Below are 26,292 nucleotides of genomic sequence, written 5' to 3' on the forward strand. Positions count from 1 at the left end.
CAGGTCAGGACTGAGGGGCCCTGGCAGAGCTGGGGGGCAGGGCTGGAAGAGCGGGTGCTGTGGGTCAGGCCTGAGATGAATTTCTAGAGTTAGCAGGAGTCAGGCCCAGGACTCTGCCTGGTCCCAGTTATGGGAACTGAAACTCACCACCTTCAGGGCACTCCCCACACGTTTACCTGGGGTGGGGGGAGGAGAACACCCATGGCAGACAGGCACACAGACCTTCGGAGTTGTCCACCAGAAGCGGGACCCTCTCCTCCGCTGCTGAGCCTGGATCCCGGGACCCCCCCCTGCGAGCTGCGGAAAGGCCCTTCTGGGCACTCCTGGGGCGGAAGAGGCTGGCCAAGAAGGGGCCAAGCTCCGGGCGGCTCTCCAGCCTGGCCGGCTGGGGTCTCTGGGCCACCGGGCAGGAGCCATGCCTCTTGACCAGCACCACTGCCCTGGGCGGCGAGTCTGAGCGCGCTCGCTTCCGGCAGAAGAAATCCATGGGGGCGATGAGATGCCTGGCAGACAGAGGAGAAGGGGGCTCAGACCTGGCCGGGTGGCTTGCTCCCACTTCGGGGGCTGGCCTCTCTCAGCAGCTGGGCACTAGGAAAGGCCCCCAGGAACACCAAAGGGTTTAAGTGCCCTCCTGCTGTGCTCACCGGGCCACCCGGCACCGCACCCTGAACGCCAGACACAAAAGCTGGGCTGTGTCTCACCGGGCAGGTCCCTGGGTGGCACTGGGAGGGCCAGGATGGCCTCAGCAACCCCCAGCTCCATCGGTGCCCTGGCTCCGAGGCTGCTAGCCCAGGGCTCAGCTCAGGCCCCCTCTGCAACTCTAGCCACTTGTCTGTGCTTGGCCCACAGCCCAGCGTCTAGCCTAGAGAGCAGGGAAGCCCTGCAGTGCTCTGGGATCAGGACCAGCCAAACAGCTAAAACGGGGGCAAAGCACCCAAAGGGTGAACTCTGCTCTGGGCTGGGCAGGCCTGATAGACCAGCTGGGCCCCTCCCACCCATGGCCAGGGAGATTCAGTGCAAGGGCCATACCACTGCCCACCTGCTCAGCCCTGGGCACATCACACTGCCCTTGGCAATAGCTCCTGGCCAAGGCCACAGCTCCCAGAGCTAAAGCAGCCTCTTACCTGTAGGATCCCCCCAGACAGGGAGAGCAATAAGGTACAGCTGCTCCCACCTGCAAATAAATAACCTCCAGGACTCCCTAGTTAGCAGCTCCTTAAAGGGGCAGAGCGCCGGGGCCTCATCAGCCAAGGGCAGCAAGCATGGGCTCCCAAAGGCTGCCCTCGGTTGGCACCCAACGGAGCAGATGGCAGCAGGGCAATGAGGGCTGTGCTGGGGGGGTTCCTTGGCTTCCCCAGGTGGGGGCTATTTACCATCCTAACCGGGAGCAAGGGTGGGACGTGGGGAGAACTCCCAGCACGAGTCCATTCCCAGTTTGTAAGCTTGGGAAGGGAGCTGGTGGAGGCCTTCCCTTAGGGCCAGTCTGCAAACGGGAGGCCCCGAGTCGCTCTGGAGGCTGGCCTCAATCCCAGCTCTGTCCTGTCCCAGCTGCTTGCATGAATTGCTCTGCCTCCTGCGCATGGGTCCACTTCAGGGGTGGGCTGAGCCCCTGGTGTCTCCACCCGGCTTGTGGTGGTTCGCGGAGCCAGGGACTGCGAAGCCCTCAGAGATCTGTGGGAGAAGGGACAGGAGAGGGGCCGAGGGTGATGGGGATACCCCATGGCTCACGCTGCCGTCTGTCCCAGTAGAATTGCCCAGGGGAGGAGGCTGGAGATGGCTGAGTGCGAGAACGGAGCCGGGGAGCAGAGATCCCTCTCTTGTGTGAGTGCGCACCAGGGATCTGGACATGGACCCCCAGGTGGGATCTCCGGGACTGGCTGCCTCCGCTAGGGAGGGGATAGGCCAGGCCACTCTGTAGCGTGCTGCACCGGGGCTCGGTCAATGCTCCCCAGCCTCCCCAGCGCTAGCCTGGCCTCTGGCTGACCGCCCCATCCGAACGAGGGCTTTCCCAGCCTCCTGGGCTCCTCTGGGTCTCGCCCCTTGCCTTAGGCTCATGCTGCAGGCTGCGGTGGGCATGGCCCCAGGAGGGCGCGGAGCTCGCAGGTGCCGCCAGCCGTGTTGCCAACTTAGCCACTTTGTCACCAGATTTAGTGACTTTTTGGTTCCCTAGCGAGCAAATAAGTGTCCAAGTGACCAGTGACAAATCTAGCGACTTTCGCTGCCAATGACAGTGGCATTCAGAGAAAGACGTCACCAACAGGCGTAGTCACCAAATCATTCACAAGCCACACAATAGTGTTCATAAAATCCACTCCGTGCTCTTCTTACTACGTTCTGCTGCACCCCAAGTCAGTGTCATTACGTCCCAGCTGAGCACGGCCTCGGAAGGAATCGCCTTCCAGGGCTGCTTGGGCTGAGATCACGATAACCTGCCGGCGAGGGAAAGAAGTTTGTGGAGGCTAATTAAATACATTGCTAAATCCAGGTGCACGTTGGAGAGAGCAGCACCTTAGCCAGGGCTTGTTTTTACCCAGATGTTCGTTCTCGCTGCTCAGTCGTAGGTAGCCCAGCCTGTGATGCAGGGGAAGACGGCTAATGAAGCGGGTTGGGCCAGGGAGGCAGGTTAGCCAGCAAGGACAGCCGCACGGATGGAAGGTGGGATGAGACAGGGCCATGTGCCCCAATGGGGCGGGGGGCACCAGGCCTCCGGGGATGAAGCCCTTACTGCAGGATCAAAGGTGCAGCTAGCTTGATTTCGGTTCCCCTTTACTCCTTCCCCCGGCTTGGCCTGGGGTTACCTGCCCAGCTCTTTTCAGAAATGAAACCCTGGAAGTGGGGGGAAGGGGTCCGGCTAGTGGACTTTTGTTTTTAAATCTGCTTTCTTGGCTCCCTGCAGCTCCGAGCTCAGGTCAGGTGGATGCCCTCTTCCCCTCCCAGCTCCGGGCTCCCCCTTTCACTCACCAGTCGGCTCAAATCCAGGCTGGCAAGAAAGGGAAGCTGAGCTGAAATGACCCAACCCCAGCTGTACTGGGCTGCCCTGGACAGAGCGCTCTGCCCAACATGCAGAGGGCGCCCTCCTGATGATGACAGCGTCCTGGTGTAGTTGCTTCTGGTGTGCAAGAGAATGTAGTAAGAAGAGCATGGAATGGATTTTATTAACACTATTGAACCACTTGTGAATGATTTGGTGACTATACTCGCCTGTGTGTGTGTGTGTGTGTGTAACTCGCCTGTGTGTGGGGGGTGTGTGTGGGGGGGTGTATAATTCTCTGCTGAATTCTCTGGAAATTTTGTTCGGTGACATTTTGGACTCCTTCTGAGTGCTTAAACAGCTGCATCTAGCCACTTTTCAGGGTTTGTCTGGTGACTTCCTGCTTTGTGGAGTTGGCGACACCGCGGGGCTGGCTCGGGGCTGGCAAGGGCCTTCTCTTTGCGTTGACTTTGGCCTGTCAACTGCCCTGCCCCGGCCAGGCCTTTCTCCCTGCAAGACCCAGGTGGGAACCAGGGTGGGCTTGCTGGGCTCTGTGGGGGATGGGCTGTGAGGTACCTCCTCCCCGGTTCCGGTGCCGGAGAGGGAGGCCGCAGTGGCCAGGAGTGGCCCCTCAGCTCAGTTGCTTGCTGGGGCCAGACTCCCGTTGCTTACACCAATGTAACCGCACTGGCAGCAAGGAGACACCCTGATTTACTCCAGCACGTGAGTCTGGCCCTTGTGTTTACATCTGATGCTCTCCCCACCTTACACTCTGCTCTGCAGCAGGGCTGGGGGCAGGGCTGTTCCTGGCCTGGGCCCCCAGAGCCTCCTCTTTTGCAGAACACGAGAGGGCCTGTCTTTGATTCTTTTGCCAGCACCCTGGCCCGAGCCCAGGGCTGTCACCAGCCCCAGCCTCCAGCCCCGGTTCTGCTGCCCCAGGACGGAGAGGACGCTCCGCAATCTGCAGCAGGGCCCGGGCCAGCCAGCAGAGCAAAGTCACAGCACCCCTTGGCCCAGACCCTGGGAACGGGGGAGCTCCACTGCGTGCCTGGGGTTTGTCCCTGCCGGAGACAGCCCCTCCCGTCAGCCAGTAACACGGCACCCGCTCCCCCAGGACCCCTGGCTCCTTCCTGCTAATCCTGGGCCACGGAGAGCCCTGGGCTACACTTCCCACAACCTGGCCCCGGTGGCACCTGCCCTGGGATCGGGGCTTGGGCCCTGCGCTGCTGTCTAGCACTTCCCCCCAGCAACGCAGCAGCCAGCTCAGCTTAGGCCTGGGCTGGGCTGGAGATGGGCCTGATCCAAAGGTCTGGGTTGGTCACATCCAGCTGGTTGGTTCAGCCATTCATTGGGGGCCTGTAGCAATGTTTGGATCTGGGTCTAGGTTTGAATCCAGACCCTCCCCCCACGCCCAGAGACTGGGGGGGTCGTTGACTTTATCTTGACTTTAGCAAAGCTTTTGATACGGTCTCCCACGGTATTCTTGCCAGCAAGTTAAAGAAGTATGGATTGGATGAATGGACTATAAGGTGGATAGAAAGCTGGCTAGATTGTCGGGCTCAGCGGGTAGTGATCAATGGCTCAATGTCTAGTTGGCAGCCGGTATCAAGCAGAGTGCCCCAGGGGTCGGTCCTGGGGCCGGTTTTGTTCAACATCTTTATTAATGATCTGGAGGATGGTGTGGATTGCACCCTCAGCAAATTCACAGATGACACTAAGCTTGGGGGAGAGGTAGATATGCTGGAGGGTAGGGATAGGGTCCAGAGTGACCTAGACAAATTGGAGGACTGGGCCAAAAGAAATCTGATGAGGTTCAACAAGGACAAGTGCAGAGTCCTGCGCTTAGGAAGGAAGAATCCCATGCACCGCTACAGACTAGGGACCGACTGGCTAAGCAGCAGTTCTGCAGAAAAGGACCTGGGGATTACCGTGGACGAGAAGCTGGATATGAGTCAGCAGTGTGCCCTTGTTGCCAAGAAGGCTAATGGCATATTGGGCTGCGTTTAGTAGGAGCATTGCCAGCAGATCGAGAGAAGTGATCGTTCCCCTCTATTCGGCACTGGTGAGGCCACATCTGGAGTATTGCGTCCAGTTTTGGGCCCCCCACTACAGAAAGGATGTGGAGAAATTGGAGAGAGAGTCCAGTGGAGGGCAACAAAAATTATCAGGGAGCTGGGGCACGTGACTTATGAGAAGAGGCTGAGGGAACTGGGCTTGTTTAGTCTGCAGAAGAGAAGAATGAGGGGGGATTTGATAGCCGCCTTCAACTACCTGAAGGGGGATTCCAAAGAGGGTGGAGCTCGGCTGTTCTCAGGGGTGGCAGATGACAGAACGAGGAGTAATGGTCTCAAGTTGCAGTCGGGGAGGTTTAGATTGGATATTAGGAAACACTAGTTCCCTAGGAGGGTGGTGAAGCACTGGAATGCGTTACCTAGGGAGGTGGTGGAATCTCCTTCCTTAGAAGTTTTTAAGGTCAGGCTTGACAAAGCCCTGGCTGGGATGATTTAGTTGGTGTTGGTCCTACTTTGAGCAGGCGTTGGACAAGATGACCTCCTGAGGTCTCTTCCAACCCTAATCTTCTTCTTCTTCTATGGTTTAGGCCCCTCCCAACAACACACCTTCCCTGGCACCCCTCAGTAGTGGGTGATTGCCAGGCCTGGGCTAAGCAAGTGCTAAATAACCAAGCAGGCCACGCTCATGTGGGGGGCCAATGGGCAAAAGCGAGTGACCTGGGGCGGGGACAGCTGCTCAGGAGTGGAACAGCAGGGGGGCTGCGAGTTGGGATTGAGAGGCACTAGCAGAGCTGGGGCAGGCGGGGATCAGGAGTGGAACAGCAGGGGGGCTGCGGGTCAGCATTGAGGGGCACCAGCAGAGCTGGGGCAGGCAGGGGTCAGGAGCGGAATAGCCCGGCAGTGGGCGCGGCCCAATGGAACCCGTGAAAGAAACACCCGTGCAGTGAATTAAGGCCTTTACTGATGCGCGGCTTGTGCAAACCCAGCCCCTGCAGCGGGTCTCCGGCTCTCCCGGCGTCTCCCTCCTCCTTCGGCTCGGTTCGAGCTGGAACAGCGGGTGAGACGTCAGCGGGGCTGTTTCCGCCCTGGCTCCTTTGCAGACCCGCCAGCCATGGGCAGAGGATCCAGGCCGAGGCAAGAGCTGGGCCGGGCTGTGGTGGAGGGAGCTGTGGCTGTCCCCTGCCATGACAACAAGGCCGATCCACCCCCCTCAGGCCATCGCAGGGGAGCGCCGGGGGCAGCGTCCTGCACCAGCGGTGCCCGGGCTGGCAGAGCAGTACGGGGAAGGGGAGGGGCCTGGAGCCCGGCTTTGGCGATGCTGTTTCGGAGGCGACCCCCTGCCCTGCAACCCCCCTCGAAGAATGGGCAGCTCCAGGGATCACTAATGGGGTCCCTCCTGCCTCATGTGACGCTGGCCCAGGATGGAAGCAGCAGGAACTTGCCCTCACCCTACCCCGAGAAGCCTGGGCCGTGGAGATGGTGCGCTGCTCCCCCTACAAGGTGCCCATTCCAGCTGGGGAGACACTTGCCTGGCTGGTCCCTGCCCTCCAGGCAGATGATGCTTTGGGTGGGTGGCTCCTGAACACACGAACAGCCCCACTGGGTCAGACCAAGGGTCCCCCTTGCCCAGTAGCCTGTTTCTGACAGGGGCCAGGGCAGAGAGTTCGTGGCCAGATGGTTCCCCCAGCCGGCCGTGCCTACGAGGACCAGGCCAGGATCCCACCCAGGGCAGCCAGTGCCACCTTCCCAGGAAACCGTGTAGAGAGCACAGAACAGCAGGTCCGTTTGTGGAGGGGGTTCCCGGGGCCTCGTTCCCTCCCTGGAGCTTCAGCCAGCAGCGGGGAGCGTGGAGGCCGCGGCAGATCATCCACCAAGCCGCAGCCTGTTGCTACCATCGCCTGGTGCCGTTTGGTGGGTGTGCCCAGGATGCTCGCTCAGCAGCCCCTTAGCAACGGGAGCAGTCCTGCCCCCACCTTTCTGCCCATCGCCCTGCCACGACGCAGGGCTCTGACTGTGTTCCCAGAGTCTCCCCTGGCCGGCGCCTGGGCCGGCTCATGCCTGCTCCTCCTCCAGCTTGCTCGTGGCGTGCTTGATGCGGTCATTCTCACGCAGGTTGCGCAGCCGGGCACCCCGGCTGGTGATCTCCTCCACGTGCCCCTGAGGGACCCAGCCCCTCTCCCCATCTGACAGACGGATCCCCTCAAGCCAGCCTGTGCGGGAGAGAAGGAAACATTAGCCTGGGGGCGGGGGGGCACTGCCCGGCCTGCCAGCCACTGCGGTGTTGGGGCTGGAGAGGGCAGCTTGAGGGAGAAGAAGAGAGACGAAGCCAGGGCCCCTCACCGTCGCTGGTTCTCGTCTTGACCCCCAGGATGTCCGCCTTCTCCAAGGTCAGCTCGTCGTGCTCCTGGGCCTTGTAGGCTTTGATACACTGGACCTGGGCGGTGTCTGGAAGCAGTGGCAAGACACAGAGGGTCACGTACTGCCCGGGACCCCGGGGCAGGGGTTTGGGATCCGAGGGAAGGCTGCTTCTACCCACTCTGGGACCCTCGAGGTTCCACCGGGGACAAAATCTCCCTAGTGATGTGGCCGGACACATCCCCCCTGAGCCAGTCCAGCCCTGCCTGAGCTCTGCTGGGAGCAGTGAGGGGCACGTGACTCCAGAAACGGGGAGGCTGGTGCTGGCCTGACAGAGGACTGACTGCTCCATGGCACCATGTTACCTGTGTGTGATTGGGGCACCTGGATGCTAGGTGCTTGGGGCAGGGGAGTACCCAGGGATGAGGGACAGAAGCCAGAAGTCACAGCAGAGCTGTCATGTCCAAAGCAGGGTCATGCCCCTGGGACCCGAGATCCTGCTGCAGCCAGGCTGGTCCCTTGCTGGGTTCAAGCCCTGGCAGGAGGGGGGCGGGCGCGTTCTCAGGGGTACCTGCATTCTTGGTGACATGCTCCCTGTCCATCTGGGGGCTGGAGGGGACCATTGCCGAGATCCACCGCTGCTTCTCACTCCTGCAGGGCCAGACGGAGCTGGTCAGCCCAGCCCTGCCCGATAGGACAGGCGAGGCTCCCAGAGAGTCACCCAGACCACCCCCCTGATCTGAACAGGCTCAGAATTGGGGAGAGCCCCAATCGGCAGCAGGTCACCCATCTCCACACAGGCCAAACCCAAATCCCACATCCTGATGCCCCAGAACTCTGGGATGGTTCTGATCCAGTCCTGGGGGCAGGGCCAAACTTGGCAGCCTGTGGACCAGCTCTGGTCCTAGCTGGAGTCCTGTGGAGCTGCCCTGATGGGCACTATATGCTTCCCACTCTGGTGAGCCTACCTCCAGAGCCAGCTGGGTCCCCCCCTACCTGGCAGCCTGGTGGCTTGGGGGATGCGGGCTTGGTGCCCATGTCAGCTGTGCCCGCTGCTGGGACATTGACACCGCTCAAGGGCTACGCAGGCCCCCTGCTGGCGGAGTGAGAGACAGCTCCCCCGCCATCGCTCGGCAGGAGCTCCCCAGAAATGCTGGCTCTCCGCTGGCCAGGTCCCCACCAGCCAGCCGGCAATAAGGGCTCCCGTCCCAGGCTGGTCGTAACCCTCCCCCGAGCCAGGTGACAGTGAGAAGGAGCTTTCTCTCCCCCTCGCCTCGGGAGCTGGGCTGGGGTGTTTGGAGGTGTCACATGGAGACGGCCCTGCCCCACTGGGCACTCACTCGGTCTGTGCCCGCAGCAAGACCTGGTGCTTCAGCCGCTGGCTGTCGAAGAGCTGGAGGTGGAAGATTTGTCCCGGGACCCCGTGAAGCTTCCTGCTCAGGTCGGTCACTTTCAGCTCCGGCATCTTGGCGTGAACAAAGACCGCGAACTTCCCCGTCCTGGGCGAGACGGGCAAAGGGAGAGAGACGGTGACCGAGGGGCAGCAGCGCCCGCTGCTCAGCACCGGCGCGTGGCAGGTGCTGATGCCTGGGGAGCAGGACACGCTGCTCCTGTGCAGGAGGGACCTGGGAAACGAGGCACGGGCAGGATCGGCTTTCACCCTGGGGCCTGCCCAGCATGACAGACGGCCCCAGGCCACACATCCCCCAGACTCCGCCGGGACCTCTCCCCTGTGGGCCAGAAACTGCCACAAACTTGTCTGGGCTCAGAGCGCCGACCGCAGGGTGAATGTGGAGCCTCAAGCACCTGCTCCCGAGCTGTGGCCTGCTTTCTCCTCCCAGCACAGGGGAACCTGTGAGTGGGGCATCCAGTGGAGACCCGGAAGGAGAGCTGTCTACAGCCTGTTAGCCCAGGTTCTCGTCCCACTGCTGGGAGGACAGCGCACCGCCCCCTCCTGCTCCTCCGGCCCTGTGAGTGCAAGGGGGCCAACGCGTGAACTCCAGCCGAGGAGAGCCAGGCCAGCTAGACCCACGCTCCACAGGACTATCCCATCCATCCTGCACAGCTCGCCTTGCCCCACCCCGCCCCACCACTCACTCCTTCCTCCTGGAGAGCAAGAGGCAGTCATTGAAGAGGTGGAGATACACCATCTTGGTGGAGAGCTTGAACTTGGCGGCGAGGGTGCTGATGAGCTGCATGTCCACTTCCACCAGCTCCCCATGCTTCACGAGCCAGCGCGACTGCGAGATCAGCGGGAAGATCTGCCGAGGGCCCCGGCCCAGAAAGGAGAAGAAGACGTCAGAGCCGGGAGGGTGTTGTAAGGCTCCATCCTGGAGACACAACGATCACCAGCCCACGCCACATCAATGGTCCAACGGCCTGGCCATGGCGTGAACCTCCCATGATGCAGCTGCACCAGGAGCTTGGCTGGTGGAGCCCAGTGGCTCAGCTGAAGCCTGGGGCTCGGTAAGGATGGGAAGCCCTTTACATTTTATTCTGGCTGTGGCGGGAGTGGGAGTGGCTGGGGGGTCAGTGAAAGATACAGAGCGCGAAGGGCTCTGGTCACAGGAGCAGCAGTGGCCCGTGCAGATGGCTGCAGAGGTAGCAGCTCTGGGGGCAGTTCTGAGCAGGAAGCTGGTGTCTCCGTGGCGGAATAGGTGGCCATATGGAGGAGGCATCCAGTCAGCATGTGAACTCAGAGCCCATCACCTGCATGCTATGAGACTGGACTTTAAACCCAGTGGAGCCTGGGTTCCTAGGCAGGGCTGATCGAGCATCACCCTGGCGAACTCACACAGTATTGAACCCAGAAGTGTCTGTGTCTAGAACACTTTTGGGTGGCGGCACACCCTGTTCAGAGCCCAGGGCCAGATCCTCACGGGGTGTACGTCTGTCTCTCTCCACTGGACACAGATTGGCACCAGCTGAGGATTTGGCTGATTCGCCCCTTTGGTAGCTCCCGCAGTCCCTGGAGTTGGCCCAAGACGCACCCGGCCCAAGACGCACACGCCCTGGCTGTGCTTTCTCTGGTAGATCCGGTCTGTGTTCTCTGGGTCCGGTCTGTTCCCTGGGTTCGCTGCTTTCTGGGGGGAACCAGCTTTCCAAGGACTCTCCCCCCCCCTTTCCCCCAGATGAGTCCCCGTGCTCACCTTACTTTCAAAGTGGATTTTCTTGTTCAGATGAATGAGCTCCTCGGTTCTCTTCATGGACTGGACGCTGGCATTGCATTCCTTTACAAGCTGGGGAGGCGAGGGAGCCGTTAGCCACCACCACGCCGAATCTCCACTCAGCCAGTGCAGAGGGGCCAGAAAGCCCCCAGGGCCGGCCAGCTGAGAATCTCCCCCGGACAAGGGAGCTCCCAGATGGTGCAGAGCCAGCAGAAATGGCCCCGGTGTCATCCCCAGAAAGCTCTGGGCTCCAGACAGTCCCGGATGGCACACAGTCCTCTGGGGACGGGGGGAGTGTTTCTGCCAGCTGGTGGAAGTTAGAGCTGCCCCAAGGCTGCTCTAACCTATGCCAATGGCCAGGGTGTTGCCGAGGTGTGAGCGATTCCCTAACAGGCCCCTCTGTGCCGCACCACATTGCTACTCAGTGTCATGGAGAATCTGAGCCAAGACAACAGAGAGGACCCACAATTCTCCCTGCAAGGACACCTGTCCCAGTCACACACATCCCCAAATCAGAAAGGCCCCAAGGTACACCCTCCCTCCCCACACACACACAGCTCCAGTCACGGAGACAAAGCAGTGCCCATCCTGCTCTCCCACCAGCCAGCCCAGTCCTCGCAGCCCACGTGGAGAGATTTTATACCATTCTCAAAGCGCTTCCTAGCCTTCGCCAGTTACCTTCTTGAGCTGGTTGAAGGCCTTGGTGGCCGTGGCCTCGTCCCGGGAGCCCTGCAATGTGCGTTTCAGGATGTTCTGCAAGCAGGAGGCAGAAAACGTATCGACTTAAGAAGCGTCAGATGCCCCGGGTGTCAGTCCCAAGCCAAACACCTCAGCACCAGAGATCAGCAGTCCTGACCAGCACCGGGGGCACAGATCAGTAGCATGGACCCAACGGGAAGTGCCCCAGGAGCAGAATGGGTCAATGGCACCAGCTGATACCAGAGCTACAGACTCAGACCTGTAGCGTGTTTGAGGTCGAATTGGGCTGGCGCCCTGGGAATCCAGGGGGACTTCGGTGATCTCAGCACAGGCGCTCGGTAGCACAACGGGGCCCTCGTGCGAGTGTGAGCTCTCCGTGGCAGGGGACTTTGCTGGTGTAGGCTGAGCCCGATGCACTGTGACCCTGCCCCTTCGGCAAACCTTTACAGGGCCCTTTGTGCTCTGCTCTGGCCTCCTGGCGAACACAGACCAGGGCAAAGTGATGGCAAAACCTGCCAAATCCACGCGGTAACAATCCGCTCTCACTCTGGTGCCAGTGATTGTCCGCCCCGTCCAGAGCCACGAGGAACGGGGTCCAGTCTGTTCTAAAAAGCAGCTTAGGAGCTATTTAATAACAGTCCTGGTCCCGGGCACAGTACCTGGCCATGTGGGTAACACTTTACAGTATTTGGGGGGCTTATATTGGGCCCTCCCACCCCTGTACTGGGAGCCCCAGGCAGCTGGGGAAATCTCGTGGCAATCTGGAGTGTCTGATCAGGGTTCAGTGAAAATCGGTAGCTTTCCATGGAGGCTTTGGTCTCTCCTGCACATTGAATAACAATAATAGCTAGCTCTTAGACAGCGCCGTTATCAGGAAATCTCAAAGCACAGCCCAAAGGAGATCAGTATCTTCACCCCCATTTTACAGCTGGGAAACAGGCACGAAGGGGCTGTGACTTGCCTGAGGTCACCTAACAAGGCAATAGCAGAGCTGGGAGTAACACTCAGGGCTTGCTCTATCCACCAGGCCACAACTGCCTCCCTTGGTTCCCTGAGTACTCCGGACCGGTTCTAAGCACCAGGGCAGCAGCCAGTGCAGGGAGTTCGTTTCCAGACACTGAGAGTTAGGGACCTGGTACCAAAGAAAGGGATAGCCCAGCAGGTGTGTGGATCGAGTGAGGCATAAGGGAGAGGGGAGGGTGGGTGGCGTACACTGACTCCAGTCTGCCACTTGAGGTCACCAGTGCCCTACATCCCAGGCCTCTGAAACCCTTCAGCTCACGCCATTGGTCTAACCGTGAATCCCAGAGGCCGCTGCTGCCACAAGCCTGTGGCTCGGCTATCTAGGCCTGTGGGAAGCAGCACGTGGGACAGTCTGGGAGCTGTTTCTTTATATCTGGAGCAGGCCATCAGGCAGGGCTAAGACGGGGGAAGCCCTAGGCAGAAGCTCTCCAGAGAAGCAGAGAGAGTTCCTTGTGCAGTGTTGGAAGAAAGTGGCTTCCTCTGCTATTCTGTCCCATTGTCACCCAACAGCACTGACAGCTCGCGATCGTGTTATGTTTGCTGACAGCTGGGGGAAGATTTCATAACAGAGCTGGGCGGGACATGGGTGTTCCCATCCTGTGACAATTTTCGAGGTTTCAAAAAAATTTCCTGTTTCTTATTGGGATCACAGCTGAAATTGTTCAGAGAGAGAGGGAGAGACCCACCCCACAAGAGCCAGAAGCTGGGTGGTTAGAGCACTCACCACAGTTGCCAGAGACCCTGCTTTGAATCAGGCAGATTCAGCCTGAGTTTCCTGGCCTTGGACAAGCCACATCGCCCCCTCTGGGCCTCAGTTTCCCCATCCGTAAAATGACACTTGCTGCCCTTGTAAGGCACTTAAAACATGCCTACCCGGAGGTCTGGGGGAACCTGATCTCTGGGCTACAGAGAAAGCTAGACAGCAGAAATGCCTGAATGCCCTGCAAGCAGGTTTTAAGCAATCCCTGTATTGTTGGGTTGCTAACACGGCAGGCCTGGGCTCGGCATGAGAGATGCAAAGTGAAACCGCCTAAGATGGACCAATGTAGTGCCACTGTTGGTTGGTGATGAAACATGACGTGGGTTTTAACAATCTCTGGGGGACATCCTGCCATTCTGACAATGGCTTAGCTCCGCTTGTCACTTGAGTGCAGCCCCCAGGGAGCCCATCGGGAGTTTGGCCCAAGTAATAACAATACAAAGAGAATCCGAACAACGGGCCATGTAGTCACACTGAGCCCTCCTCAGCTGCAGCTCTCCAAGCACTTCATAAAGGTAGGGTATCTGCATGGGACGGGGGGAAACTGAGGCACAGGGAGGGGAAGCAACGTGCCCAGGGGCAAACAGTGAGTCAGTGGCAGAGATAGGCCTTAGATTGCAGTGTGGTGCCCTATAATTCAGGGCACTTCCCTTTAATGCCAGGCCGGCTCTGGCTGGAGTGATACTCTCCAATTACACCCCCGGTCCCCTCTCCCCCCACCCCGGGGCTCACCTCCACCAGCATCTGCAAGCGCATGACCCTCTGGAAGGGCAGGATGAGGAAGGAGGTGAGAGGTAAGCGCTGACACATTGGCCCCTCTTCCAGCTTTGCCAGGATCCCTGGGAATTTAGGATTGTCCTGCCTGGAACAATGTGGACAGGAATTTTAACAAGTCCCCAGAGCCGTGGTGCTAGGGGCAGAGGCTCCTGGGATGTCAGGGGCAGCACACCCAGCCGGGTCCCCAAAGCCCACCGGAGTTAGCGGAGGCTTTCCACTGACATGAGTGGGCTGTTGGATCAGGCCAGAAGCAAGCACTGAGCCTGTACGACGCACCCGGGGCTCTCCATCGAAGCACCCGAGGGCCCTCTCCAGGAGCTGTCACCACAGGAAGGGCCTGGCACTGGGCAAGGGCCCCCCCACCCCCACTCCAGGAGACATCCCCGCAGGAACTAGCAGGATCCAGGACTGGGCGTGACAGGAGCCTTCGAACTGGCCAGGGAGGGAGGTGGTGGGAAGGGGAAGCTGGTGAGAACCGTCCTGCATCCCTGATGGACCAAATCCCTGAGGAGCTAAGAGGAGACAGAGCTGGACACATAGAGATAAGGGAAGGGGGAAGGAGGCTGTGGGGGACACAGGGGACCCCCAAGCCCAGAGCTCCCCCATGCCTGCTCAACAGCCCCCCATCCTGAGCTCCCCGCCACCTGCTCACTGGCCCCCGCAGCCCAAAGCTCCCCCCCCACCTCCTCACCAGCACCCCCAGCCCAGAGCTCCCCCAGACCTGCTCACTGGCCCCCAACTCCAGAGCCCCCGCAGCCTGCTCACTGGCCCCCCAGCCCAGAGCTCCCCACCTGCCTGCTCACTGTCCCCCCCAGCCCAGAGCTCCCACACCCTCCTGCTCATCGCTCACCCCAGCCCAGAGCTCCCCACCCGCCTGCTCACTGCCCCCCCCAGCCCAGAGCTTCCCCACCCTCCTGCTCATCGCCCGCCACAGCCGAGAGCTCCCCCTACCTGCTCACTGGCCCCCCACTCCAGAGCCCCCCCCGCCTGCTCACCGGTCCCCCACTCCAGAGCCCCCCCCCGCCTGCTCACTGGCCCCCCAGCCCAGAGCTCCTCCCCACCTGCTCACTGGCCCCCCAGCCCAGAGCTCCCCGCTCAGCTCTCCTCTCTGCGTGGCCCCCGGGGCGGTGCTGTGGAGCAGCAAGGCCTGTGGGCGGCGTGGGGCTCACGCACAGCAGGCGCTGGTAGGTCTGCTCCTGGTAGGCCTGGTTGGTGACGTAGGGCAGGTAGACCCGGCGGAAGGCCGGGCAGTGGCGCAGCACGATGTCGCAGATGTCAAAGTGCAGGATGTTCTCCTCCAGCCGCTCCTCCAGCTCCAGCAGGAACCTGCCGGGGAGCCAGGGCGTGAGACGGGGCCTTAGCGGGCAGGCGAACCTGAGGCCCCGAGGAAACCGCCGGCCTTTCCCAGCACTGGGTGGGGGCGTGATGCCGCTGCCCTGGTCACGCCCGGGGATGCTCGAGGCCCCGGCTCTATCTCAGCATCGCTGGGAATGGTCTCCCTCCTGTCTGGAGAAGGGTCCTCAGCTCCCCACAGCCCTGGACTAAGGTGTTAGACCCTGAGATGGGGCTGCAAGACAGCGCCCGAGAGCAACACAAGCCTGCACCACAACCGCATGGTGCTCTGAGCACCAACATCTCCAGAACCTGGGCCCCCCGGACCAGGGCGCTGGGCAGAGCTGCAGGGAGAAGAGCCTGAACCGGGTTCCCCGGTCACCTGAAATGGCCTCTCGGCTCGCTCCTGTCTCACCCACCCCGCCCCCGCTCCCCAACAGCACCTTGCAGGAGGTCAAAAGGCCCCATCCCCTGGGAGGAGCTGACCTTTCGCTGACGTCCTTCACTTCGGGCAGCTTGGAGAAGAGCCACTGCTTCTCCTGGGCTCCCAGGCACTCGTTCAGCTCCCGTGAGTTCATGAAGTGCTGCACCGCGATGGAGAGGCTGTGGATGTAGGAGGCCTCCGAGGTGATCAGCTCAAACTTGGCCTGCCGGGGCGAGAGCGAGGGGGAACCCTCGACAGGTTGGTCTTGGGCGGCGCCAGGGCGGCCTCCTCCTCCTCCTCCTCTGCCAGGGCGTCCTCACGCTGTGGCCACTCAAAAAGGGAACCTGGCAGCGTCCAGTCGGCAGGGCTGACCGGACACTAAAAGTGCGGTTACCTGCAGTAACTGGCCTCCGCCACTGGGGGGTGGGAAGAGCAGCAGCTGCTGCTGGAGCCTGGCGGAGCCGTCAGGAATGGCTCTGGTGGAGAGGGGTACCAGCAGCTCCCCTATCCTGCCCCACTCACCCCCCCCCCAAATCCCAGAGCCCGGCTCTCCCTCCCCCACCCTGCCCCAGTCACCCCTCCACCCTTAGAGCCCTGCTCAGCTGGCAGGGGGAGTGTGGTGGAGAGAGCAAGGAGCCACAGTGGGCGGGGGGGGGAGAAAGAGGAGCAGGGGTGGGGCCTCAAGGGAAAGAGATGGAGCAAGGGGTGGGGCCTCGGGGAAGAGGTGGAGCAGGGTGCGGGGGAGATTCCGGTGCTAAGTGTCTGGTTTTCACTAATGAGAAAGTTGGCCACCCTAGAGAGGGCACGGGTTCTGTGACAGGGCATGCAGCACCAGTGGCATTGTGTCTCCCTGGGCTTCCCCCTCCCTCAGCTCTGCCAATGCCCCTCAGTCCTGACCCGCAGCCCCCTGCTAGCCCAGCCCTGTGCTCCCCCCCTCCCTCAGCTGTGCCAATGCCCCTCAGTCCTGACCCGCAGCCCCCTGCTAGCCCAGCCCTGTGCTCCCCCCTTCCCTCAGCTCTGCCAATGCCCCTCAGTCCTGACCCGCAGCCCCCTGCTATCCCAGCCCTGTGCTCCCCCCTTCCCCAGCTCCCAGTGCCCCTCAGTCCTGACCCGCAGCCCCCTGCTATCCCAGCCCTGTGCTCCCCCCTTCCCTCAGCTCTGCCAATGCCCCTCAGTCCTGACCCGCAGCCCCCTGCTAGCCCAGCCCTGTGCTCCCCCCTTCCCCAGCTCCCAGTGCCCCTCAGTCCTGACCCGCAGCCCCCTGCTATCCCAGCCCTGTGCTCCCCCCTTTCCCAGCTCCCAGTGCCCCTCAGTCCTGACCCGCAGCCCCCTGCTATCCCAGCCCTGTGCTCCCCCCTTCCCTCAGCTCTGCCAATGCCCCTCAGTCCTGACCTGCAGCCCCCTGCTAGCCCAGTGCTGGTGATGGCCCTGTGAATGCGTTGGGGGGAGCCCCGGGGAGGGGGAAGGGCGACTGAAGCGAACGGACACCGTGGGCCCAAGAACAATGGAATCTATGGGAGGAACCCGCTGGCCCAGGAGGGTCCCGCCAGCCCTGGTGGCCCCGGGGCGGGGACGATGCCCAGTAAGTGCCAGGCCTGGCTCTGTGTCGGCGGTGGCTGGCCAAGCGCTGGGAAACGCTTTGCGTCACGGTGCCCACACTCCGAGCAGGGGGCCGGCCCCCCCTCACCTCCTGCAGCTTGCACTCCTGGAGGCTGATGGTGCTGAGCAGCCCGCTGCTCCGCACATCCGGGATGTCCTGCCACAGCGAGAAGGTGGAGCCGCGGGACGAGCGCTGCGAACAGAAGGAGCTGCTGGGCGACAGGTTGGGCTTGGGCTGTGCCAGGTCGGCCTCCTCCTTCTCCTCCTCCTCCTCCGCCGCCTGGGCGTCCTCCCGCTGCTGCCGCTGGATCTCCCGGGCGGTGGCGGCATCGCTGTATTCCTGGTACAGGATGGCTGGGGGGAGGAGGGGTCAGCTGGGCCGAGGGGGCCCTTCAGCAGGGAACGAGACGCCATCCCCGGGGCAAATGAGACACCCCTCCGGGGGCCCTAGGGTAACCCCATGTGGGCATGGTCTGGGTGTGGGGGGGCACTATGGCTAGGAGCAGGGGGACTGGCCTGGGTCTAAGGGCTGGGTTGGGGAGAAGGGGCCTGGCCATAAGGGCAGAGGGGAGGGTCCGTGCCAGCTTTGCCCTCTGCCATCTAGCCAGGCCAGAGGCTCAGGCCAACAGCTCCTTCCCTCTGTGCCCATTTCAGGCAGGCACTTCTCTCCGGTGTCTGTGCCCTCTGCTGTCAGCTGGTTCTGGACCAGGCAGCCGATGCCCAAGATAGGGGTTCGCTGGCTGGCTAGGGGGTGGGGGACCTGCAACCCCTGCCCTGGCGTTAAAGGGCTTGGCACGGCTGTCCTGACAGCTGCAGCCTGAGCACAGCTCCAGCTGGGATGTGGGTTTCTAAAGGCAGAGGGGAAATCCCCCGGGAGGGACGAGCCGGCTGCTTACAGTTCAGGAGGAACCTCGACTGCCGCTTCTCGTGCTGGACCAAAGCGCTCAGGCACCCATCCGGCTCCGCCTCGCTCCTACAGAGAGGAACACATGGAGGTGGGGGGTGAGGACTGGAGTCTGCACCCCTCCCCTCCCATTGACTTGTAGGGTGGAGGATCAGGGCCTGAGGGCTGAATTGCACCATGAGGCCTGATCCTGAGCTCACTAACCCCAGTGTGGATCAGGAGTGAGAGCAGGTGTCACCCAGACCCAGATCAGGCAGTGGGAATGAGCCAGCGGGACAGGGTCTCTCTGCTGTCACTACTTTCACCGCCCCACCCCCCGGCAGGTGGAGACACTGTGCCCAGCCCTATGGATACAGCCCTGCTCCTCCATTGCCCTGCACCTGGGACAGGCATCACACCAGTCCAAGGGGTGTGACATGCACCTTGCAAAGCCATCAGCATGTTGCAAGGAGGGTGGGGCCGTCCTGGCTGGGTGTTCCCTCCCGCTTCCAAACACCAGAGTGGCCAGAGCCTGCCTATTGGGCCAGGTGTTAGCGCCAGGTGAACACTGAGCGGATCATTTATTGGTTATTTTAGGATCTTAAAAAAATCAAAAACTCAAAAAAAAAAAAAAGAAAAGAAAAGGAGAGAGATAAAAGATGATTAGAAAACAGAGAGGCTGAGAAACGCCTTTCGTGTGCCTCTCCCCTTGGCATCCAGCCTGGCTCAGACATGCCTACGGGCCTGCAGTGGGTGAAATGGGGGACACACTCCCCACATCGTGGGGCTGGGCTCAGGCCCACGGGGCAGATGCCAGGGGGGCTCACCCCCTTCTCCATCAGGATGCTGAGTTTAGTTAGTGGCGCTGGGTGTCTGGGGTCTGGTTCACAGCTCTCACCGATAACTGGGTTTGCAGCCCAGTCCCCACCAGCCCATGCCCTGGGAAATCCAGCTCCTCCAAGGAACTCAGCATCACCTTCCCCCATCCTCCCTCTCTTGACGGTCCAGATCCCTGCAGCCTGCCCATTAGCCTGTGCCTTCTGGTGGGCTGGGAACACCCCCCTAGGGCCATCGGCTCTCCCCGCATGCCTTACCTGGGCCAGACGTTCCCTGGCTCACTGGGTGACTCTGGGGATGGGAGGCCATCACTGCCCATGCTGCTGCAACTCTTCTCCCTTCCATTCAGTTTACCTGCAAGGATGGACGGCAGCTTCACAGCTGATCAGGGAGGAGTTGGGCTGGGGTCTGAGTCAGGGCGCCCTTCCTCCCCTGCCTCCACTGGTCCATCGCTAACCTGCCTCCAACAGGCCTAACAGCTCAGGGGAAGAGGGAGAATCCCATCATGCACCTATGCGATGGTGGGGGAAGAGAGGGACAGCGGTCCAGGATTCCACCCAGTCTCTTCACCATGGCCATGGAAACTCCACCCCCGTCTCACGCTTTCAGGGGGTCCCTGCTGGGTGGGGGGAGCTGACATTATAGATGTGCCCCTTCCGCCCATGTCTCCTCCCAGGAACATGGTTCTCCACCGTCTTCATTTGGGGGGACCACTTGATGAGAGAGACCTTGTGGACCCACCATCATCACTCCCAGACCTCCCCACTGAATGTGGACGGGGAGGGAGATCCCCCAGGATGGGCACCAAGGACCACAGGCCTGTACACCATAGCATGAAAGCCACTAACCTGGCGCTATAGTGGGACAGAGCATTTGATGCAAAGGGGTTGGAGTCGAAAGAAAGAAAGAAAGAAAGAAAGAAAGAAAGAAAGAAAGAAAGAAAGAAAGAAAGAAAGGCCCCAAGCCGACCATACCGGTTTGACCAGTTAGCCCAGTGTGAGAATCCCAATACCTTCCTGGCTCGCCCAAGCCCCTTTCTCCTTGGAAGCGCTCCTGGCAGAGAGAGACTTGCCCAGCTTGAGGGAGAAGGTGGCCCTGCGCTGAGACAGCTGCAGCTTGTTCATGAGCTCCGAGGCCGAGAAGCGTCGCCTCTCCTGCTCTGCCAAGCCCTTGGCACTCCGGCCAGCCGAGCAGAGGGGCAGCGCCAGGTCTAGTGTCTCGGGCACCTCGTGGGGAGGCCCCTCAGGAGCTGGCCTCAGGTCCAGCGGCTCCATCCCCCGCAGCGCGAGCTCCCCCGCACACCTGCCGTCCTCGTGGACTGGGGAGCCTGGGAAAACGGTGTCTCCATCCAGGCTGGGGGACGTGTCACTGAGGGTCTCGGGGGAGTAGACCCTGATCTTCCTCCCTGGAAGGAGAGAGGAGCTACGATGAGGATTGGGCCCCAGCTAGCAGGAAAGCGGGGCATGTGGAAGCAGGGCTGATTGGGTCCAGCAGAGCGGAGCTGCCCAGGGGAGACAGCTCATGGGGCTGCTCCATCCCCTGGAACTCAGGGCCTGCCGCGCTGGGAGCTTTCCCAGTCTCACAGTGCTACCCGCCACACGGGGCATCAGTAGGGCTCAAGCCCAGGAGTGCTAGCACAGACCTCTGCCACTTGAGCTGAAGGAGGAGCTCCACCCCCTGGCAGCAGCAGAAGGCTATTATCCTCTCCATGGATTAATCATCAGAAGGGAGCACGAAACACACAAGGCATGTGCGTGACCTTCCACCCCCAGGACCCCAGAATGCTGAGCCTGTCTCTGCCTGTTCCTACCTGTTTTCACAACAATGCCCGACCTTTACAGCAGCTTCTGGCCAGGGGTCGCAGCGAATCAAGCCCCACAGCTGCCCCTTCCTCTGCCCCCATTGTGAGACAGGATGTTTCCTGTTCTACAGAGGGGGAAACTGAGGCTCAGAGGAAGCCGATGGCTGATCCTGAAATAGAATCTGGGCCTCCTGACTCCCAGCCGGCAGGCTGGCCTCCCTCTAGGTGCAGCGAGCAGCCAACGTGCGGTTGCACCAGCAAGCAAAGCTGTGGGCTCGTGTGTGCACGTTACTGTTCGCAGACATGTTTCCAGATGGAATTAGTTGGGCCCATGGGAGTTAGGCACCTAAGCTCTTTAAGGAGCTGGGCCTTGGACCCTGGCACGGCAGGACTGTGTCTCCCCTGGGGCACCAGGGCGTGTGATGTGCACATAGCCAGCTGGATTTCACCTCCAGCCTTGTTCCCCCTGGACAGCGGGAGCAGATGGCAGGCAGTGCGCATCTGCCCAGCTGTGTGTCATAGGGGCTGCCTCCCGAGAGGTGTGCGCCGCCCTCTGCTCCTGTCACACATGCAGGAGCCAGCTCAGCTTGGGGAGAGGGCACTGGAGTTTGCTCCTGGCGCAGCCCTGCGCCAGGCCAGGGAGCTGGATTTAACTCCGGGTCCTGCGTAGTCAGTGGCAGTGCTAAGTGGGTTCCAGCTGAACCCGGGGCTCCCAGGCGAGGGCCCTAAAACCACTGGGCCGTCCTCCCTGTCAGAAACCAGACGCTGCACAGTAAGAAAATAAACAGCATTTTCCAGGGTCAGCTGCCTTCCTATGATCCCAGCGGGCACTATCCAAGGGGGGCTATTATGGGGGGCCATGTGTGACCAGGACAACAAGTTGATATGATCTATTGCGTGTTACTGTTTCAAACTTTGGATTGCGGCTCACTGAGCTCCTCTTATCTGCTCCCTGAACAGGTCCAGTCCCTGCAAACATGGCCTGGACGTTACCTCCAAGGCCCCTTGGGAGCATGGCAGGGCTTGCTAGTTTTGCAGAAATGCTATCCCAGAATGCTTTGCAGCATCCGGTGCAGCGAGTTATTGCTCTCTCTCGGGGCTGATGGACTCCGTGGTCTGTCGTTTACTGACAGGGGTTTGCCGTGCCCGCACTGCGGCGCTCTCTCGGCATGGGTGCGGCACGGAACACAGGAGCTGGGCTTGCCACTTCTGGGGTACAGAACAGCAGGGCATCTGGGATGATCCTGAGCCTGTAAAAACTGGCCTGGCAGTGGGAATTGGGACCCTGACAGATTTACCGGGGCAGCTACCTCAAACCAGGGACAACCCTGGGAAACCGTGCACAGGGGGCCACCCTAAGCTCAGCCAAGAGGTTTGGAGACTGGTTCTGCACAAGAGCCTCCCAGAAACCCCCTCAGCACCTGCCATAGGGTCTATACTTGCCTCCTGGAGTCCCCAAGAATTAAAGTATTATGTTATGCAATGAAACTTCCAGGCACACGTCCAACCAAAACTGGCGTCCCTGGCGGGGTCCCACATCCAGGCTCTGGCGGGGGGTCAATTCCAGTGCTGGTGTGATGCTGGCAGACCAGGTGCCAGCTCATCCCACGGTCCCCCTGCCTCAGCTGAATACTGACAGCTACCTAGCTGCAAGCCGTCTGGCTCACCTGGGCGTTGGGATTGCTAAAACAGGCCCTACACTTATCTAAGTGTGTTTAGCGTTCTGACTTTATGGAATGCTGGTGCATGGCTGCCGGCCTTCATCTCACGCGAGAGCCTCTGGGACTGTGTAAATCGCCCGAGAGGAGGGAGACACTGACGAGTGTGAAATGCTGAGCTCCCACGGCAGGATTATGTCTGCCCAGCGAGGAAGGCAAAGGCCCATCGCACCAGGTGGACTAGCCTGGAACATTAAAGAAGACAAAAGACTTTGTTGTTTACTCTTCCCCCCCATGAAGATGAGGCATGCAGGTGAATTCCTCCCATTAGCTGAGTTTCCAGCTCAGAGCAGAAGAGGGGAAGGGAATGAAAAGCCCTAAATGGAAGGAACTGTATCTTTATGCTGCCTGGACTTGGGGGGAAAGGGGGCAAGGTTTACTGGGCAGAAGCAAAAGATCCCCAGTGCTTCTCCTGGGTTAGCCCTGAGGGACACACAGGGCTTGCGTCTTTGCTTTTCAGCCTGTGGGCCGCAGACCCCTGGGGGTCCACAGACCGTGTCTACGATTTCCAAAGGGGTCCACACCTCCATTCAAAGTTTGTTAGGGGTCCGCAAATGGGAAAAGGTTGAGAACTACTGCTCCAGAATAAATCTTCAGATCATTTATTACAGGACTGGCTGCAAATGTTGTCTTTGGTGTAGGCTCTAAAATTCTATTGACCTGGGGTAAGCGACCGGTCCTTTGGGACTGGGATTAATCTGAGTACTGCTGTGATCCTTGGTGTAAGGGACCATCTATCACAAAGGCAGACTCAGCTGGGTGGCAAGACAGATCGGAGTGCCCACGGGGACTGGCTGGGACTCCATGGTTAGGGCTGTTACAGGGCCGGAGGGGTTTGCCCTTGATCCTTTCTTGGTGAAATCCAAGTATTGAACTCACAACCAGTCAGGGGGTTCTGCCCTAACACTCTGCCCTGAGATTAGCACTCATGCTTTTAAGTCACTGCAGGGACCCCCTGCATCTGGAGAGCTTGGGACTAGACCCCTGCTCCTTCTGTTCGAACACCACAGGCCTCACCCCTGTGCAGGAAGAGCATGACCGGAGAGTAGAGTGGAAGATCATAAATGTTCCCTTCTGGCCTTTAGCTCTATGCCTCCTCCCTAGCATGCCCTGCCAGATGGACCCCCTCTGCCTGCCCTCCCTCTCCAGCCTCCCCCATGAGGCCCGCCTTTTCCCAGCATGCAATACTCACAGGCCAACTTCTCCTTCTCCACCCCATGGGATCCTTGCCCCTGGGACTTGGGCAGCGGCAGGGGGCTCGTGGGCCCACTGATGACGTCGTGGACAGGCGAGGGCAGCTCGAAGAAGCTGCCGTGAGGCCAGCTGTCTGCTTTCCTCACCACCTGCCATCCCTGGGGGGCAGCAATCCCCACCGCCCCTGTGTGAGTCCCAGAGCCCCCACTCGCAGCATCGCCTCCAAAGGGGACCCCAGAGTCTGGGATCCAGCCCAGCCTGGGGTGGAAGTCTGGGTAGCTGTGATGACTGGGGGACCAGCCTTCAGGGCTCAACTGCGGGCTTCCCCGCCCGTCCATGGGGTTGCTGTGGGAGATGGGGAGCCCCAGGCCCTCCGAGGAGCATGGGACAAGACTAAAGTCCCCCTGACTAGGAGGCTGGAGGTTGGGCAGCTCCACGAAGGACAAACTCTCCTGCTTGCAGACGGCCACATGGTGCCTTGTTCGGCAAGGCCTGTCCCCCAGGGCCTGGGGCCCGCCCACGGTGAGGATCCCCATCTGCTGGCTCCCCGTTTGGTAGGGCAGCGATGTCAGGTGTGGCTGGAAGTCCGGCCGGGGGCGGTATTCCATCACCGAGGGCCGGCCTGCCCTAGACCTGTAGGGGAGGCAAAACAGGAGCGTGTCAGGCACGGGGTGGGAGGTGACATGACGACCAGAAATGCCCCCCGAGGTCCGGCTGGGAGCAGGTGGGGAGCTAACTGGGTCAGTGACGGGGGGTGTCTCCGAATGGGATCAGCCCCCCCACCCCCGATTAGAGGGTAGTGTCTGCAGCAGCCATTAAACAGCCCAGTTCTCCCAGCTGGCCTGGTCAGCCCAAGGGGAAGGGAACAGGGCACCCATCTGGCTGTCCTGCAAGTGGATCTCAGAACCCATCTCCAGATGTCACCCTTCATCCCCACTCCCTGTCTGCTCCCAAGTCCCGGCCTGTCCGCTGCTCGCATCAGCACGTGCTCGGCAGCCCTACAAGGCAGCGGACCTGGGTTCGAGACCCTCCTCTGCCGTGCGGGCTCGAGCAAGACTCATAGACTATCAGAGTTGGAAGGGACCTCAGGAGATCATCTAGTCCAACCCCCTGCTCAAAGCAGGCACAATCCCCATTTTCTTTTTACCGCAGATCCCTAAATGGCCCCCTCAAGGATTGAACTCACAACCCTGGGTTTAGCTGGTCAATGCTCAAAGCACTGAACTATCCCTCCCTTGAAACACTTGGGTCCCCCATCAGACCTGCTGCTTTTGCCCCATTCCCTGCAGCTCCTCCTGGTGGGAGAGGCTGGGACTGGAGTAGCTGGGAAGGCCCGCACCATCAGTGGTCCTGCACCATTTCCCACAGCGCCTCCTGCTGGGACAGGCTGGGACTGGCGTGTCTGCGCTCCCCCACCGCCTGGGTCCCGGCACTGTTCCCCATCATGGTGACCCTTCCTGGGAGAGCCTGGGCCCAGAACGGGGATAGCTCCCCTTCCTGCCCCCAGGGGCACGGGCTGCAATAGGTGCAGAGACACCCCACCCCCCCGCGTGGGAAGTCCCCTGCTGCACCCCTCATCCTGTCACATCCTCACTGCCACCCAGACAGACCCCTGCCCGGCAGAGCAGGGCTCTGATCCCTGCTAACAGCTACGGAACAAAAACACCTGCCAGCATTTGCAGCTGCCCTGCTCCCCTGTGTCAAATTCCGCCTCCACCCCCAGGGAACCTGGGAGCCTCCCGCTTCCTGACAGCTCCAAGCCTTGTGCTGACCCCACCCCGGGGGGCTCCCAAGTCACAAACTCCTGCAGTCGGTTTGGGTTTGGGGCTCTCCTGCTGTGTGCAGGGGGAGCAGCGGAGCAGCTGGCTCAGGGGGCCAAGCTCAGGGAACATGGACGTGTCTCCTCATGATCTGCTCCCTAAGAGGGGCTGTAGGATAAGGCCAGATCCTCAGCTGGTGTAACTCAGCCTTCCTCCATTGAAGCCAATGGGCCAGATCCCACCGGGTGTCATTCACTGTAGCTCCATGGAAGCCGGTTGAGTTCCCCAGCTGTGATCACAGTCCTGAGGCAGAACTGGACAAGCTGTGGTTGGGGCTCAGGTGCAGAAGAGCTGGATTCACTTTTCTGGGCCTCAGTTTCTCCCATCCATAAAATGCGGCTAATGACTTGACCGTCCCTTGAAACGCTAGGGTGCAGCGCTCCATGGCAGGGCTGCCCACCCGGGTCCTTCCCTGCCAGGCTCAAAGGGCAGCGTCGGACCAAGTCTCCCCCTCCCCAAGGTCTCTCCTGTGTTCGCAGGGTCCCCTCCTGGCTGTGAAGCTGCAGGGGGGACAATGCCAGCAGCGTGTGGGGTGCCATGCAGCCCTGGTCACTCCTCCATCAGGCCCACCCTGCTCTCCCATCGCTTGGCCATGCTAGGAGCCTGGGAGAGGAGGAGTTGACCTGACGTGGTGCAGGTGGGTAGCAGGGAGTGCCCAGAGGAATTGGTGGGGAGGAGAGGGGCACCCATCCTTTGCGAAAGCAGTTCGCAGTCTAAGGGGCCTGTAACGAGCCCCAGCGGCTTCTAGGTCCCCAGGTGGCCAAGGGCCAGTGTAACCTGCTCCCCAGTGTGCACCTGAACCACAGAAGGTCGGAGTCTCTTGCAGCACCCGGCTGTCCCAGCTCTGGAGGTCCCCAGTCACAGCCCAGTGTGGGGCCGCCCTACAACCCCCTCCTTCTACATGCTGGCTAAGTAGCTGG

General features: G+C 60.8%; 1 protein-coding gene across 1 annotated transcript; it reads right to left on the reverse strand.

Annotated features, from left to right (window-relative positions):
* Positions 1 to 7,035: 7,035 nt before the first annotated feature.
* ARHGEF19 (Rho guanine nucleotide exchange factor 19) lies at positions 7,036 to 24,998 on the reverse strand. The gene is made up of 16 exons (XM_077837569.1): positions 24,919 to 24,998; positions 23,551 to 24,185; positions 19,852 to 20,244; positions 19,097 to 19,193; positions 18,016 to 18,092; positions 17,208 to 17,473; positions 15,583 to 15,743; positions 14,938 to 15,090; positions 13,720 to 13,849; positions 11,184 to 11,258; positions 10,488 to 10,577; positions 9,436 to 9,599; positions 8,679 to 8,837; positions 7,910 to 7,989; positions 7,324 to 7,428; positions 7,036 to 7,193 (listed from the first exon to the last, which is right to left on the reverse strand). Exons 1-16 carry the CDS (start codon positions 24,996 to 24,998, stop codon positions 7,036 to 7,038), a joined length of 2,823 nt encoding a protein of 940 aa, XP_077693695.1.
* Between the last annotated feature and the right edge of the window lie 1,294 nt (positions 24,999 to 26,292).

Source organism: Eretmochelys imbricata, chromosome 18, assembly GCF_965152235.1.
Source record: "Eretmochelys imbricata isolate rEreImb1 chromosome 18, rEreImb1.hap1, whole genome shotgun sequence".
In the NCBI taxonomy this organism is placed as follows: Eukaryota; Metazoa; Chordata; order Testudines; family Cheloniidae; genus Eretmochelys; species Eretmochelys imbricata.

Bases quoted from the DNA above. Each gene is read 5' to 3' on its own strand.
- ARHGEF19 (XM_077837569.1), bottom strand. From the start codon at position 24,998: ATGATGGGGAACAGTGCCGGGACCCAGGCGGTGGGGGAGCGCAGACAC. The intron at 7,429-7,909 runs GTACCCCTGAGA...CACTGCTTCCAG, and splicing joins GCATGTCACCAAGAATGCAG to ACACCGCCCAGGTCCAGTGT. The intron at 7,194-7,323 runs GTGAGGGGCCCT...TCTCCCGCACAG, and splicing joins CAAGACGAGAACCAGCGACG to GCTGGCTTGAGGGGATCCGT.